The 17,965-nt window shown below is 43.3% G+C and overlaps 1 protein-coding gene across 8 annotated transcripts in view; it reads left to right on the plus strand.

Annotated features, from left to right (window-relative positions):
- Window positions 1-17,965, plus strand: part of DNAJC13 (DnaJ heat shock protein family (Hsp40) member C13) — a 554,470-nt gene that overhangs the window by 519,016 nt on the left and 17,489 nt on the right. For all 8 annotated transcript variants that reach the window (XR_010177689.1, XM_063922373.1, XM_063922368.1 and 5 more), the window contains 6 exons: window positions 708-750; window positions 2,104-2,277; window positions 3,262-3,441; window positions 3,529-3,669; window positions 5,998-6,141; window positions 6,814-6,913. Coding sequence is in view for 7 of the 8 variants with exons in the window: in XM_063922373.1 (XP_063778443.1) it covers window positions 708-750; window positions 2,104-2,277; window positions 3,262-3,441; window positions 3,529-3,669; window positions 5,998-6,141; window positions 6,814-6,913 (782 nt within the window). In the remaining variant the exon portion in view is untranslated. The remainder of the gene's footprint in view (window positions 1-707; window positions 751-2,103; window positions 2,278-3,261; window positions 3,442-3,528; window positions 3,670-5,997; window positions 6,142-6,813; window positions 6,914-17,965) is intronic.

Consider the following 17,965-nt stretch of genomic DNA (forward strand, 5'->3'; position numbering starts at 1 on the left):
GATGCTCATTTGAAGAGGTATAAATCATCTCATAACCCAGGTTACCAACATTGCAGTGCCTGACTTCCCTTACTACCTCACATAAAAACTTTATATGGCAAATTCTCAACACTGCAAAATATCAGAAGACGCTCAATTGGAAGACTGTTATCCCGCCATCTCTTTCCACCATAAGAGAAGCTATCTGGTATACGTACCCAGAAGAGCATATTACTAGTATGGTAGATAATAAAGCAGATCATTTCACCTCTACCTGGTCACAATGCACCTTTCCCTGTGTATTTTTGGATTATGATTAAGGACCCACCTTGAGTCCTGTTGGAGAAAGAGCGCTATATAAATAAAATTATTATTATTGGTCTATCTCAGTCACCAAATTTACTTTGTCTTATTGTCCTCCTTTCATGAGCAAGGTGGAAGAGTAGGTGTAAGCATTGAGCTGCAGTGCACACAGTGTATGCTACCAGACTGTAGAAGGGATGGAGCTGTGCTAGCTCTTGTATCTGAGGCCTAACTAAATTCGGAACCAGAGTCTATATGCTAGATGCTGCAGAGTGCAGTCAGGTCTAGCTGAGGCTTTTTCCTGAATTATGGGGCAACACTTTCTGCATGATGTGGTGAAGGGTGGTAAGCACAGTGAAGGGGTAGAAGTCAGGTCAGTAGAGCGAAGGATAAATAATAATATATATATATTTTATACTTTTTAGGCACTTTAAACAGCAGGTAGAAAATCCTGATACAAATTGGAAGGTAAATATTTGTTTGGACTATGACTAATCATACAGTAGGCATTTCTATAATGGGTGCAGTGTGTGCGGTGCAAACGGGCCCCTGGGTCCAGGGGGGCTAACACTGCACACACTGCACCCATATATTACTTACCCCTCCGGAGTCCCGCGACAACGGCCCTACACTGTGGACAGAAATCCCTTGGAAAATGGCCGCCGCTGCCATTTCCTCGTGATTTGCACATGCGCACTCGAGATGTCCCCGGGAACAAGGCGCGGGCACTATGTTCCCGGAGACCTGCGCATGCACAGTAGACTCTGAAATTATGCCAGAGACTACTGCTGCCGGAGAGGAGGGGACCCGCGACGGAGGATGTACGCAGGTCCCCTCCTCTCTTGAAATGCCCCAGTGACTATTGTATTAATCACCAGATACAAAGGTGTTGTGTTTAGTGTTGTCTATATGTAAGAATTTCTGTACACTTGCACAATAAAAAGGACACATTAGAAATGCATGGATCTTTATTAGTTTATTTTTTGTACTGCAATATTGTGGTTGTTTAAAAATGTAGAAATTGCATACAGTTGGAGCACGTGACTTTCAGCCTGTCACTGCACCGTGTTACCCTTGGATCAGTCAGGCTAACAATACAGATGATCACATAACTAATAACCAAAGCTAGCATACACACTATACAATGTGTACCCAGACCAATATCAGCAGCAACAGGAGCCGCCATCGGCAAGTGCATATACACTTGCCGATGCGTGGAACAGCGGCATCGGCCATGGCCCACACCTACGACATCCCCTATCCGCCCTGCATGTAGGGCTGATGACCCGCAGGAGCGTGTATCGTTAGCTACATAGTCGGTACACTTTAGATGAGGTGCCCAATATGGTGGTCTGATCTGCCGGATCGGATGACATATCGTCTAGTCTAGTGTGTACCCAGCTTAAAGGCCCGTATTCACGGGTAGATCTGGGGAGAGATGTGTGCTGAGCGAACCGCTCAGCACACATCTCTTCCCCCGCTCAGCACAGCACATTGTGTGCTGAGCGTGCGGGTGGGGGGCCCTCATTTTACCCAGCGGGTGTAATGAGCGACCTGCTAAATTGAGCCTGCATGCAGGCCAATCTAGCACCAGCGATAGCGATGCGCGGGGCTGCGCATTGCTATCGCTGTGGGGGTACACACGGAGCGATCATGCTTAAAATCTAAGCAATCTAGTCAGATTGCTTAGATTATCGCTCTGTGAGTACCCCCTTAAGAGAAATATACTATCATATCTTAAGTGTTTCATATCAAGATTCTCTGATAGCTTTCTGTTGGTTCCTATTGTTAGATGTTGAACTCCTTTTCGGTGTGTTCTAGCTACCAGATGATTTCAGCATTGCCTTTGGAGAGGCACACGGAGAACTGTCGGTTGGCGGTGTTTTCTTAAGAATATTTATTGCACAGCCTGCTTGGGTCTTACGAAAGCCAAGGGAGTTCTTAGTTGCTCTTCTGGAAAAGTTCACTGAGCTGCTGGAAAAAAACAATGTTCACGTAAGATTATTTGGTTAAAAAGATTAAAAAGCCTGAAATAAATGTTTCCAGACTATAAAAACATAGCTACTGTTGTCAGAAAAAAATCTGTTTGCAGTCAGTGTCCTTGTCAGAAAGCTTAGTGAAGGGCACTTCAAGGAGCACCTAGAATGTGTAAAAAAATAAAATAAAATAATGGGTTTTCAGGGAGATACAGTAACACTGAAACCTTAACCTTAAATCCCGTCATACAGTGTGAACTTTTACTAAAACATTTGTGAATACAGCAGGGTTGACTTATTACAATATCAGTCTGTGAGATTGCAGATACATACTGTATGCGCTAGTGTGACAACTAGAGCCCACACTGCCTCTTGTGGATGTCTGTATTCCTAACCGGGCGGTCATTGTTATCATTGCATGGGGTATTTGCTTTTCTTCTTCTGTCCCTGACTTTACTGTTCCAGAGAGTAAATGGGAATTATAAGAGAGAGGACACAAATTCTCAGAAAGCAGGCTCTAAACATTTAGGAACTAACTGTGTAGACCAAACTGGGTGGATGGGGAACTTGCAAGATTGCCACTTTTATGAGATACAGGACCAAGTCAAATTATTTATGGTTAATGCGATAGGCAAAACCTGTGCTTATTCTGCCAATCATAAAATATATGATAATCAGAAGTATAGCTCTGTCCACCATCACATAACTATTTTTGAGGATGACAGGTACGCACTTAATATAATGTTTTTTGTCTGAATTTCTGAATAAGAAACCTGTTGTGTCATGAAAATATGCTGATACTCTAGGGCTCTGTGATTCCAAAAGTTTGGGAACCACTTGTTTAGAGGGAGCAAATTTTAAAATCTAAGCTTTTCTGGTCAGGTAACTGCACTTGAACAAGTGGACTTACAGCTGTACCAATATCACATGATGTATATAACTTACAGTCAATATATAAAATGTAAAAGAAAAACATCTAAAACAAAAATCTGTATTCCCTCAGGGTGAAACTTTAGAAACAGTGACCACAGCAACAGTTTGTTTGTTCACCGCACAGCCTCAGTTATTGGACCAGGTCCCACCTCTGGGTCACCTACCCAAGATCCTCCAGGCATTGAGTCACAAGAATAACGCTATTCCAAAGTGTGCTATACGCGTCATCCACACAATGACTGATAATGAGGTAGTACTCTGGTGTGCCTTTTATACCGTCCTGAATTGCATGTCATGTGCTTTAGTATAAATGTATTTTCCTCTCTCTTCCTCCTAGCTCTGTGTTCGATCAATGGCTTCTCTTGAAACAATTGGACCCCTGATGTGTGGAATGAAGAAACGTTCAGACATGATTGGATTAGCCTGCGAATCGCTTAATAGGATGTTCCAGAGAGAGCAAACTGAACTTGTTGCACAAGTGAGAAATGCTCTCATTGGGAAACATCTATGTATTTAGCACCAGGAGCATTATATAATTGTGGTAGCTCAGGGTAGATATGATTTACAGCGTGTTAATGCGGGGAGATCACTAAATAGTAAATTGCCCGAGAAAACTGCCATATTTTATACTCTTTTTGAAGTACAAGTGCATTACAGCAGGTCATACCATCTTTTTTGCCTTGGCAACTATGTTAGAACCTCAGAAATAATTGTAGAATGACATAACAATGTATAATTGAGGTTACTCAGAAATATTCATTTAACATTAAAAGAAAATAAAGCATCCTATAACTCAACAAATATATAGGCAGTCAAGGATACACAGTTGTTTTAAAAATGTATTTTTAGGTAATTTTCTAAATCTGTTTTTGACTTGAGATTTGGTGCATTGAATCTGAATATTTATTATATATTAGAAGCATCCATGAATATGTTGTGTTTATGTACCTTTTTAAGAACGGCAGTCTTCCTGCATAAACGTAGCCTCATTATCACTCACATATTGCAGTGTGCAGGAACAACACATGTCTGTATTAGCCTTCCACCTTGTGCTGCATCTAATGTGTTTTAAAAGTATTGTTGATATTCCTTACTAGTGCAACGTTTCCACTTCATGGTAACAGTCTTGTTAATAACCCCGCCCCTGCATCTCAGCCGGAGCATGACAGCTTCTGACAGGGGTATTAATGCCTCCTGTTCCTTTAGTGGTACCTACCCTGTTATTACCAGCCTAGTGCTGGTTTCTACAATTCAGGGAGATGCTCCAGCGAATCAAGGCAAAGCAAATAATAAATGACTGGTTGACGTTATAGGGAGTAGGCAGCTGCCTGGTTTTTTTTAGTTCTACTGTGCAGAAATTGTGACCTTAGGTAAGCTAAGGGTCAATCATCCCTATGTGTCGTATTTGTTCATTCATTTAGGTTGGGAACATAATTAATTCATACACAAATTACATGTTTACTATTGGCAGTATCTATCATTCAGTGCAGACTACACTTTGCACCATGACTTTTGCACCCAAAAATGTGTCTTATTCACATTGCTGTGTGAATAGGGGGCACAAGCAGACACTTGTTATTATTATTATTATTATTATTATTATTATTATTATTCTTTATCTACTGTATATGGCGCCACATGGGATCCACAGCGCCCAATTGCAGAGTAAGCAAATAATCAAAACATGAAGACAGTGACTTACAATTCAATGCAATATAGGACAAGTACAGGAAGGGTGTGGTATGGAAGGTAGATAGTAACTAGGTCGACAGTGTCTAGGTCGACCACTATTGGGGGACAGGGTTTCTAGGTCGACAGGGTCTTTAGGTTGACAGGCCAAAAGGTCGACATGAGTTTTTTATGGTTTTTTTGGTGTTGTTTTCTTTGTAGAGTGACCGGGAACCCCAATTAGTGCACCGTGTCCCCTCGCATGGTGCCTCGCTTTGCTCAGCACAGATTACCGTTCCAATCGTAGTCCACGTGGATCGTTAAGTATGCAAAGGTTCAAAAAAAGAAAAAAATTGTGAAAAACTCATGTCGACCTTTTGACCTGTCGACCGAGATGACCTGTCGACCTAGTTACTGCCAACCAATAGTGGTCGACCTAAATAGTGTCGACCTAGTTACTGTCGACCTAGAGACCGGATCCCGTACAGGATATATATAAACATAGCTGCGTCAACAGACAGCATTGAAATAAGTATCAGGGTGTCAGAAAACCGAGTGTTTTGGTGCCGTCAAAGGGAGTATTGAAAAGAAGATAGGTTAAGTAAGAGACGTAAAAGCACATGAGGGAATAGGGCCCTGCTAATGAAAGCTTACATTCTAAATACTCTGCTGATTAATATGCCAATCGGTATGCCTATATTCTGTGTGTGACCATGGCTGTATTTGCATACAAAATGGTACATTACAGTGCTTTCTAGGAAAACACTGTAACTATTTCGTATGTAGATACAGCCACAGTCACACAGAGAATATAGGCATGCAGATTATTGTTTTAATCAGCAAAGTCTGCTTGTGCATCCTTTTTGCATCGTTTTGGGAATACGACGCATTTTAATGGTAAAAAATTCACATACAGACGTTTGGCGCTACCGAGTCATGCCGTGGCTTAGCGTGACTAGAAGGGCTGTTTTAATGTGCAGGAAGGCTTAGATGTAAGTGGACACATCTTGTAGTCTTTATAGTTTGTAAGTAAAACCTCAGTAGTTTAATATTACACATGGTGAAATACTGTAGGCTACATCTGCGCATCTTCTTTATCTGCACATTTGTGTAAAGGTGAACACCTTTTATTTTCCAGGCACTGAAAGCTGACTTGGTTCCATATTTACTAAGATTACTTGAAGGACAAGGCCTTGAGAATCTGGAAAGCCCTGCAGCCACAAAGGCTCAAATAGTTAAAGCTCTGAAGTCAATGACTCACAGCCTACAGTATGGAGAACAGGTGAGTATCCCAAGCAGTGTGAGTGTTTGTGGTAAATGCTTCCAATAAATTAGCAGTGGTAGGTAGAGGAGCGCCTCCTAGTACCAAAACCAGTGAATAATGCTTATCATAAGGGCCTTGTCTCCAAGCCAGATTTCTACAGTAGTCATTCATAAGTATTATTATTATTTATATTATCCAAGCCAGATTTCTTCAGTAGTCATTCATAAGTATTATTATAAATGACATAGAAATATGAAATAGTATGCAGTGCAGACTGTTTCTTTAAAACACTGTTAAGTTAATATGCTCAATAGATCACAAATTGGAATAGTAATCACCCTTTTTCTAGGTCCCAAAGTGTTTTCTGAATCTTTAGCAAAGTCATGAAAGGTTTATTTTAAAAACAGTGTTTATTACATAAAAATAAAAGTCAAACAATAGCAGGTAGCAAACCTACAAGAGCATAAATATCATAGGCTTATCTGTCCATGAATTAGGTCCAATAGTAAGTACACTCCTAATTTAATTATATATTAATATAAAGTCTCAAATGAAGATGCATTGTACAGTTTTGTTGCAAAAAATGAAAGTCTAAACCGAAAACAGGAAAACTGTTAACATTTCAGTTTCACACTGACACACTTCTCAATTAATGTAAATTACCCAAAAATATTTTTCTTTTTAATAAAGGTTAATGAGATCCTGTCTCGATCTTCTATCTGGAGTGCCTTTAAAGATCAGAAACATGACTTGTTCATTTCTGAATCACAAACATCAGGATACCTCACTGGTAAGTGGTTTTATAGCAGAAACCTAAATATTGGTAAAATTCTCTCAAATTATGTTTTTTAGCTGAACTTTTATGTTAAAGAGGGGTGAAGTACATATAATATAATAAATAAATATAATTAGGGTCTACAAAATGAATACAGGATTTGTCTAGGTGACGAAAAACAAACCAAAAAACCTTTTTACTTGCTTTTTATGTAAAAACATAATCGGTGGCAAAAAGAATCGGGTGTGAGACCAGGTAAGTACAATACTGGTTATCCTAGGTTGAATTCTCAGGCTGATCTGCATTATGGAGGGAATTCAATTATGCGTATTCATTTTTTTGCTAAAAAAAAACGGCCCTACCGCAATTTTTTGCCCAATGTTTTTTAGGGCAATTCAATTAAAGCCCCGTTTTCATGTGAAAAGACACAGGATCCAGGATAAGTTCCCGGGTCCATGTATTTTCACAGCCACGGAAAAACGGCACTTATCATGGATTTTGTTGTACCTGCTACCAGGCAATCATTCATAAAAGACATCCTTCTGCTATTAATGTATAGATATAGGCTCTTGCTTACATAACTTAAGGTCTGTGATGGTTATTCAGCTTTGTTAGCAAACCCAAAAAGTTAGCAATTGGGCAAAACCATGTTGCACTGCAGGTGGGGCAGATGTAACTTGTGCAGGGAGAGTTTGATTTGGGTGGGGTGTGTCCAAAATGAAATCTACATTGCAGTTTAGTATTTACCCTGCACAGAAACCGTGTTACCCCATCCAAATCTAACCCTCTTTGTACATGTTACATCTGCCCGACCTGCAGTTCAACATGGTTTTGCCCAATTGCTAACTTTTTTGGTTTTCTGAAAAACCTGAATAACCCCATGTGAACTTAAGGGCCCTACACGATTAAAGATTTCACTGAACGACATGAATGTTCACGTCCATTAATTAACGAGAACCCGTTCATATCGTTCAGTGTGTAGGCACCAACAATAAACAATGCGCGGCCCTGCGCTCGTTGATCATTGGTGCCGGGTCGCTTATGCATGCAAGCCAATATGGACAATCTCGTCTCCCCCGCCGCCGGGTCAGCCGTATCGGCCGTCGGACAGCTCGGCGGCGGATCGCCGACTGTGTAGGGCCCATATGCCTTGGAGAGAGATAAAGTGGACGGAGATGATGTACCAACCAGCTCCTGTCATTTCTCTGACGTCCTAAGTGGATGCTTGGACTCCGTAAGGACCATGGGAATAGCGGCTCCGCAGGAGACTGGGCACAACTAAAGAAAGCTTTAGGACTACCTGGTGTGCACTGGCTCCTCCCCCTATGACCCTCCTCCAGACCTCAGTTAGAATCTTGTGCCCGGCTGAGCTGGATGCACACTAGGGGCTCTCCTGAGCTCCAAGAAAAAGAAAGTTTATTTTAGGTTTTTTATTTTCAGTGAGATCTGCTGGCAACAGACTCACTGCTACGAGGGACTAAGGGGAGAGAAGCGAACCTACCTGCTTGCAGCTAGCTTGGGCTTCTAGGCTACTGGACACCATTAGCTCCAGAGGGATCGAACACAGGGCCCGACCTCGATCGTCCGGTCCCGGAGCCGCGCCGCCGTCCCCCTTACAGAGCCAGAAGCAAGAAGACAGTCAAGGAAATCGGCGGCAGAAGACTTCGGTCTTCATCAAGGTAGCGCACAGCACTGCAGCTGTGCACCATTGCTTCCCATGCACACCTCACACTCCGGTCACTGATGGGTGCAGGGCGCTGGGGGGGGGGGGGGGCGCCCTGGGCTGCAATATTAAGTACCTTGGCTGGCAAAACTACACATAATATAGTCATAGAGACTATATATGTGTAAAATCCCCTGCCAGATATACCTACAAAAAAGCGGGAGAAGTCCGCCGGAAAAGGGGCGGGGCTATCTCCCTCAGCACACTGGCGCCATTTTCCCTCACAGCTCCGCTGGAAGGATCGCTCCCAGGCTCTCCCCTGCAGTTTCCAGACTACATAGGGTAAAAAAGAGAGGGGGGGCACTAAATTTAGGCGCAATATTGTGTATACAAGCAGCTATTGGGAAAATCACTCAGTTACAGTGTTAATCCCTGTGTTATATAGCGCTCTGGTGTGTGCTGGCATACTCTCTCTCTGTCTCCCCAAAGGGCTTGGTGGGGTCCTGTCCTCAGTCAGAGCATTCCCTGTGTGTGTGTGGTGTGTCGGTACGGCTGTGTCGACATGTTTGATGAGGAGGCTTATGTGGAGGCGGAGCAGTTGACGATAAATGTGATGTCACCCCCTGCGGCGCCGACACCTGAGTGGATGGACTTGTGGAAGGACTTACGTGAAAGTGTCAACTCCTTACATAAAAGGTTTGACGACATAGCAGATGTGGGACAGCCGGCTTCTCAGCTCGTGCCTGCCCAACTGTCTCAAAAGCCATCAGGGGCTCTAAAATGCCCGCTACCTCAGATGGCAGACACAGATGTCGACACGCATACTGACTCCAGTGTCGACGACGATGAGACTAATGTAACTTCCAATAGGGCCACACGTTACATGATTGAGGCAATGAAAAATGTGTTGCACATTTCTGATGTTACCCCAGGTACCACAAAAAAGGGTATTATGTTTGGGGAGAAAAAACTACCAGTAGTTTTTCCCCCATCTGAGGAATTAAATGAAGTGTGTGAAGAAGCGTGGGCTTCCCCCGAAAAGAAACTGGTAATTTCTAAAAGGTTACTAATGGCGTACCCTTTCCCGCCAGAGGATAGGTCACGTTGGGAAACATCCCCTAGGGTGGATAAAGCGCTCACACGCTTGTCAAAGAAGGTGGCACTACCGTCTCCGGATACGGCCGCCCTAAAGGAGCCTGCTGATAGGAAGCAGGAGGCTATCCTGAAGTCTGTATATACACACACAGGTATTATACTGAGACAAGCTATTGCTTTAGCATGGATGTGCAGTGCTGCAGCTGCGTGGTCAGATTCCCTGTCGGAAAATATTGATACCCTAGACAGGGACACTATATTGCTAACCGTAGAGCATATTAAAGACGCAGTCTTATACATGAGAGATGCACAGAGGGATATTTGCCGGCTGGCATCTAAAATAAGTGCAATGTCCATTTCTGCCAGGAGAGGGTTATGGACTCGGCAGTGGACAGGTGATGCAGATTCTAAAAGGCACATGGAAGTTTTGCTTTATAAGTGTGAGGAGTTGTTCGTGGATGGTCTCTCGGACCTCGTTTCCACAGCAACAGCTGGGAAGTCAGCATTTTTACCCCATGTTCCCTCACAGCCAAAGAAAGCACCGTATTATCAGGTACAGTCCTTTCGGCCCCATAAGGGCAAGCGGGTTAAAGGCGCGTCCTTTCTGCCCAGAGGCAGAGGGAAAAAAGCTGCAGCATACAGCCAGTTCCCAGGAGCAAAAGTCCTCCCCCGCTTCCTCCAAGTCCGCCGCATGACGCTGGGGCTCCACAGGCGGAGCCAGGTACGGTGGGGGCCCGTCTCAAAAACTTCAGCAATCAGTGGGCTCGCTCACGGGTGGATCCCTGGATCCTTCAAGTAGTATCTCAGGGGTACAAGCTGGAATTCGAGACGTCTCCCCCCCGCCGTTTCCTCAAATCTGCCTTGCCTACAACTCCTTCAGGCAGGGAGGCAGTGTTAGAGGCAATACACAAGCTGTATTCCCAGCAGGTGATAATCAAGGTGCCCCTCCTTCAACAAGGACGGGGTTACTATTCCACAATGTTTGTGGTACCGAAACCGGACGGTTTGGTGAGACCCATTTTAAATTTGAAATCCTTGAACACATATATAAAAAAATTCAAGTTCAAGATGGAATCGCTCAGGGCGGTTATTGCAAGCCTGGACGAGCGGGATTACATGGTATCACTGGACATCAAGGATGCTTACCTGCATGTCCCCATTTACCATCCTCACCAGGAGTACCTCAGATTTGTGGTACAGGATTGTCATTACCAATTCCAGACGTTGCCGTTTGGTCTGTCCACGGCACCGAGGGTATTTACCGAGGTAATGGCCGAAATGATGATACTCCTTCGAAAAAAGGGAGTTTTAATTATCCCGTACTTGGACGATCTCCTGATAAAGGCGAGGTCCAGGGAGCAGTTGTTGGGCGGGGTAGCACTATCTCGGAAGGTGCTACAACAGCACGGTTGGATTCTAAATATTCCAAAGTCACAGCTGGTCCCTACGACACGTCTACTGTTCCTGGGGATGGTTCTGGACACAGAACAGAAAAAAGTGTTTCTCCCGGAGGAGAAGGCCAAGGAGCTGTCATCTCTAGTCAGAGGCCTCCTGAAACCAAAACAGGTGTCGGTGCATCACTGCACGCGAGTCCTGGGAAAAATGGTAGCTTCCTACGAAGCAATTCCATTCGGCAGGTTCCATGCAAGGACTTTTCAGTGGGACCTGTTGGACAAGTGGTCCGGATCGCATCTTTAGATGCATCGGCTGATAACCCTGTCTCCAAGGACCAGGGTGTCTCTGCTGTGGTGGCTGCAATTTGCTCATCTTCAAGAGGGCCGCAGATTCGGCATACAGGACTGGGTCCTGGTGACCACGGATGCCAGCCTTCGAGGCTGGGGGGCAGTCACACAGGGAAGAAACTTCCAAGGACTATGGTCAAGTCAGGAGACTTCTCTACACATAAATATTCTGGAACTGAGGGCCATTTACAATGCCCTAAGTCAGGCAAAACCCCTGCTTCAAAACCAGCCGGTACTGATCCAGTCAGACAACATCACGGCAGTCGCCCATGTAAACCGACAGGGCGGCACAAGAAGCAGGACGGCGATGGCAGAAGCCACAAGGATTCTCCGATGGGCGGAAAATCACGTGTTAGCACTGTCAGCGGTGTTCATTCCGGGAGTGGACAACTGGGAAGCAGACTTCCTCAGCAGCCACGACCTCCACCCGGGAGAGTGGGGACTTCATCCAGAAGTCTTCCAAATGATTGTAAACCGTTGGGAAAGGCCACAGGTGGACATGATGGCGTCCCGCCTAAACAAAAAGCTAGAAAGATATTGCGCCAGGTCGAGAGACCCTCAGGCAATAGCTGTGGACGCTCTAGTGACACCGTGGGTGTACCGGTCGGTTTATGTGTTCCCTCCTCTTCCTCTCATACCCAAGGTACTGAGGATAATAAGGAGAAGAGGAGTAAGAACTATACTCATTGTTCCGGATTGGCCAAGAAGAGCTTGGTACCCGGAACTTCAAGAGATGATCTCAGAGGACCCATGGCCTCTGCCGCTCAGACAGGACCTGCTGCTGCAGGGGCCCTGTCTGTTCCAAGACTTACCGCGGCTGCGTTTGACGGCATGGCGGTTGAACGCCGGATCCTGAAGGAAAAGGGCATTCCGGAGGAAGTCATTCCTACGCTGATTAAAGCTAGGAAAGAAGTGACCGCAAACCATTATCACCGCATTTGGCGAAAATATGTTGCGTGGTGTGAGACCAGGAAGGCCCCAACGAAGGAATTTCAGCTGGGCCGTTTTCTGCACTTCCTACAGTCAGGGGTGACTATGGGCCTAAAATTGGGTTCCATTAAGGTCCAGATTTCGGCTCTATCGATTTTCTTCCAGAGAGAACTGGCTTCACTACCTGAAGTTCAGACTTTTGTTAAGGGAGTGCTGCATATTCAGCCCCCTTTTGTGTCTCCAGTGGCACCTTGGGATCTCAACGTGGTGTTGGATTTCCTAAAGTCACATTGGTTTGAGCCACTTAAAACCGTGGAATTAAAATATCTCACGTTGAAAGTGGTCATGCTGTTGGCCTTGGCTTCGGCCAGGCGTGTGTCAGAATTGGCGGCTTTGTCATGTAAAAGCCCTTATCTGATTTTCCATATGGATAGGGCAGAATTGAGGACTCGTCCCCAGTTTCTCCCTAAGGTGGTATCAGCCTTTCATTTGAACCAACCTATCGTGGTGCCTGCGGCTACTAAAAACTTGGAGGCTTCCAAGTTGTTGGACGTAGTCAGGGCCCTGAGAATTTATGTTTCCAGGACAGCTAGTGTCAGGAAAACTGACTCGTTGTTTATCCTGTATGCACCCAACAAGCTGGGTGCTCCTGCTTCAAAGCAGACTATTGCTCGCTGGATCTGTAGTACGATTCAGCTTGCACATTCTGCGGCTGGACTGCCGCATCCTAAATCATTGAAAGCCCATTCCACAAGGAAGGTGGGCTCTTCTTGGGCGGCTGCCCGAGGGGTCTCGGCTCTACAACTTTGCCGAGCAGCTACTTGGTCGGGGTCAAACACATTTGCTAAATTCTACAAGTTTGACACCCTGGCTGAGGAGGACCTAGAGTTTGCCCATTCGGTGCTGCAGAGTCATCCGCACTCCCGCCCGTTTGGGAGCTTTGGTATAATCCCCATGGTCCTTACGGAGTCCCAGCATCCACTTAGGACGTCAGAGAAAATAAGATTTTACTCACCGGTAAATCTATTTCTCGTAGTCCGTAGTGGATGCTGGGCTCCCATCCCAAGTGCGGATTGTCTGCAATACTTGTATATAGTTATTGTTTAACTAAAGGGTTATTGTTGAGCCATCTGTTGAGAGGCTCAGTTATTGTTCATACTGTTAACTGGGTATAGTATCACGAGTTATACGGTGTGATTGGTGTGGCTGGTATGAGTCTTACCCGGGATTCAAAATGCTTCCTTATTGTGTCAGCTCTTCCGGGCACAGTATCCTAACTGAGGTCTGGAGGAGGGTCATAGAGGGAGGAGCCAGTGCACACCAGGTAGTCCTAAAGCTTTCTTTAGTTGTGCCCAGTCTCCTGCGGAGCCGCTATTCCCCATGGTCCTTACGGAGTCCCAGCATCCGCTACGGACTACGAGAAATAGATTTACCGGTGAGTAAAATCTTATTTATATCAATTAAATATAAAATAGTTAAATATAGGAATGAGAAGACCAGACACTTAAGAACATAATATAGCGTGAAAGCAAAAAAAAAATGGCTTTTAGGAAATACAAACAGACTCAAATAATGACAAAGAGGTGTATGTTGACAGACGAAGGATGCTAAGACGTGCCCAGGCAGAAGCTGAGGAGACAATGGCCCAGTCAGTAGATAAAGGGGGCAAAACTTTTTTCAAGTATATAAATGAAAGGAGAAAATCAAATGGAGGAATAATAAGACTTAAGACAGAGAGTGAGAATTTGGTGGAGGGAGACCAGGCAATAACAGATCACCTAAATAATTATTTTTGCTCAGTATTTACTACAGAAGAAGGGGAGGGGCCACAGTTAAGTTGCAAGGACATTTATAAAAATAAAGTAGATGAAACTACATTTACAGAGGAGAAGGTCCTAACAGAACTTTCAAAACTAAAAGTGGATAAATCAATGGGGCCAGATGGGATGCACCAAAGGATACTAAAAGAGCTAAAAGATGATCTGGTGGCACCATTAACAGAATTATTTAACCAGTCACTAAATACAGGTGCCATTCCAGAGGACTGGAAAAGAGCGAATGTAGTTTCACTGTACAAAAGTGGAGACCAGTAAGCCTTACATCAGTAAAAGAAAGAGTTGCAGGATATCTTAAATCAAACAACTTACAGGATCCAAAACAGCATGGATTTACTGGTGGGAGATCATGCCAAACAAATCTTATTGACTTTTTTGACTCTGTGATGAAAATAATAGATCAAGGGGGAGCTGTAGATGTAGCATATCTAGACTTTAGTAAGGCATTTGACACTGTCCCACATCGCAGACTGCTAAATAAACTTGAAAGCGTGGGGGTGGATTATAAAACAGTTAAATGGATAAGAACCTGGTTGCAGGATAGGAAACAGACCGTTGTAGTAAATGGAGTGCAATCTATGGAGGGAAATGTTACCAGTGGAGTACCCCAGGGATCTGTACTCGGACCAGTTCTCTTTAATATCTTTGTTGGTGACATTGCAAATGGTATTGATGGTAAAGTATGTCTTTTTGCAGATAATACAAAGATATGCAACAGGGTAGACACACCAGGAGGGGTAAAACAAATGATTGATGACCTAGCTAGGCTTGAAAAAAATGGTCAAGAACGTGGCAACTACAGTTTAATGCTAAAAAATGCAAAATCATGCACTTGGGTTTCAAAAACCCAAAGGCTAAATATAGTATCAAGGGTACTATAATGGAAACTACTGAGGAGAAAAGGGATTTAGGAGTCACTATTTCAAGTGACTTAAAGGCAGGAAAGCAATGCAACAAAGCAATGAGAAAGGCAAGTCAGATGCTTGGTTGCATAGGGAGAGGAATCAGTAGCAGGGAAAAAAAAGTAATGATGCCACTGTATAGGTCATTGGTACGGCCTCATCTGGAATACTGTGTCCAGTTCTGGAGACCATGGGCTAGTTGCACTATCGCTTGGAGAGTGATAAAATGGGAAGAAACATTTGTGATGATCCGCAACAAGATACCCCCTTGTTTGTGCCTGGATGACACAGTTACACACAAAATGAACACACGAGGGGGGTTAATTCTTTAAAGAAAACCAAATACCTATGATTACTCGGGTAGATTCACCATAATACAGGGTTGGTGTTGCTCCCCAGAGTCAGAAAACCAAATATTCTAGAAAGAGAAAAGAAGACTCTATCTTGGGGGCACTCTTTGAAATATAAATAGGGCCAGATATACCCTTAGGTATCATTAAAATATAACCTTTAATTGTATCTTTAAAATTAATAGGAATTTGAAAAGGAAAAATATATAAACACACACACAGGTTAATTCATATACACCTTGGGATCACTTGTCTATCACAAGGAGTTCAAAGAACACTGATTGCTCACTATGGAGCTTATTGGTTCAGAGAACACTGATTGCTCACCGAGGAGCTTGTTTTAATTATTTTTATTCAGATTTTTTTATAACCAATTATGATCTCTCACTGTTTAAACAACCATATCATGAATAGGTATTGATTTACCGAACGTCAGCTCCTATATTCTCAAACACATGTATAATTATAAAAATTCAAAATTTGCCCAAATGGTATATACACAGTGTTGAGAGATGCAGAATGCCCATCATATTTATATGGTATCTTATGCGCTCATTAGTAGCCCGACATAAATAGTTGGTATAGAGAGAAAAAAGGAAAGAGTAAAGAAGATGATCAGTATGCCATGGTACATTGCTTCTACTGTCTCACCGTCATGAGCTCAAGGTTTTTGTTAGCTCAGCGGCCGGTGGATGAGAGGGCAGCGACCTTGAAATTTCTGACCAGAAAGAGGATAAGTGGCCGTACTGCTTTCCCTGTTAGAGCGGATGGAATGTCTCGATATCCTAGGACATTGCAGGACACTGCACCGCAATCCAGGGATGAGTGTTAACCGAAATTGAGTACAATTCCTGCCTGTTTAATTTTCAGGTAATTGCAGGGAGATGATGGGGAGTGGTTCAATGTTAAACCAGTGCCGTGCACATTCTCACATAGAAATGCATTTATCAAAAAAGCCGTTCTCCACACAGGCTATTAGCAAAGTACTTTCCCAAATTTATTTTCAGGTATACTTTATCGGTATACTAATATTGTTAGGCTCACTTAGCATAATTCATTATTTTCTCTAACATTTGACCATAGGTCACTGAACAGTATGTGTTGGGCTAAAAGTAGCAGCAAACCCAGCTAGAATGAAAAGTTTTTATGACCGCAAACCCAGTCCAGCCGCTGAGATCTCTTTTCGTCATGTACTCTGGTCACTAGGACCGGTGCAGCGGACGGCAAATATGAAAACAGCAGCGCTTCGGGTATTACTGGCCGGAAAAAAAGATTAGTAGCTGTGCTGCTTTCCACGTTAGAGCGGTTACAGCGCCTTGATATCATAGGACAGAGCAGTCCGCTGCACCACAATCCGTGGATGAGAGCTAGCTGAAAATAGGAAGATTACCGTTCTAAAGGCAGCAGGACTTCTGGACGGAGCAGCGTATGTTGGTTGTAGGACCAGTGATTCTAACTTTCACAAGGCGACATTGCCATGCTGATTCCAGCCGTGCCAAAACGCGTTTTCACCCGTAGGCTTGCTCACTTCACTGCACTATCTGGCATCAAAAGAGAGACTCTCACTAGCAGTCATTATATTGGCTTATTCATCCTATCATTGATTAGTGTGAGTGATTGACGTCAGTACCAACCAATAAAACAGGATGTATGTTAAACTTTCAGTGTTCACTCAATCATGACCTAATCGTCAGCTCCTGTGGATATTCCAAACACTGATTACCCTTTCCAAAGCAAGGATTGTTTGGACAAATTTTATACCCCCATTCTGTGTCATATGCTTACACATATGTGAGAGTTAAATTACCAGGCACCATTTAATATTCTGCTAAATTCAAGTAGTTGTTAGAAACATTCCCTTTATATAACTTTTATGTTACCGGTATTGTTGCTCCAAACATAATAAACTGAGTACTAACGGTTTGTGTACAGTCATATCTTGCTCTGGAAATTCCCTGAGTAGAAAATTATATGTTACAGAGGACATAAATTAATTCTTCAGTAATTTTATCACAGTAGCAGACTCCCCATAGGAAGAGGTAGTTTCCAAACAGAAAACGTTTTTTCAAAAAAGAGAAAAATATAAATATATATATAATATAATAAAATAATTTGAAGCATTTCATCAAACTCCAATAAGCTTGTGGTCATATGAAATTTCAGCTGAAATTTGTTGCTACCTCTAATTTCACCAAAACCACATCAGTTGACTGATTTCTTATTTCTGACATATTAAATCAAAAGTACTGAGCAGTTTTTTGGGGACTTTCGATGCATTAGAATCCATAGGGGAATTCAGAGGGTGTAGAGTTTGTATGTACCTTATTTATATGCGAATAAATTCCACATTTTATATAGAATTTCCACACATAGACAATATACATACATTCTAGAGAAATAAGAGGTTGCCGTGGCTAATTATAAAGACAAAGGTGAATAAAGATTGATGATACACACGGTATAGGCTGGTAAGTTAACAGTGAGTCTAGATTGATGATACATATGGTGTACGCTGGTAGGAGAAGGGGGCCATATTTAAATAAAAGCACT

Source organism: Pseudophryne corroboree, chromosome 5, assembly GCF_028390025.1.
Source record: "Pseudophryne corroboree isolate aPseCor3 chromosome 5, aPseCor3.hap2, whole genome shotgun sequence".
NCBI classification, from domain to species: domain Eukaryota; kingdom Metazoa; phylum Chordata; class Amphibia; order Anura; family Myobatrachidae; genus Pseudophryne; species Pseudophryne corroboree.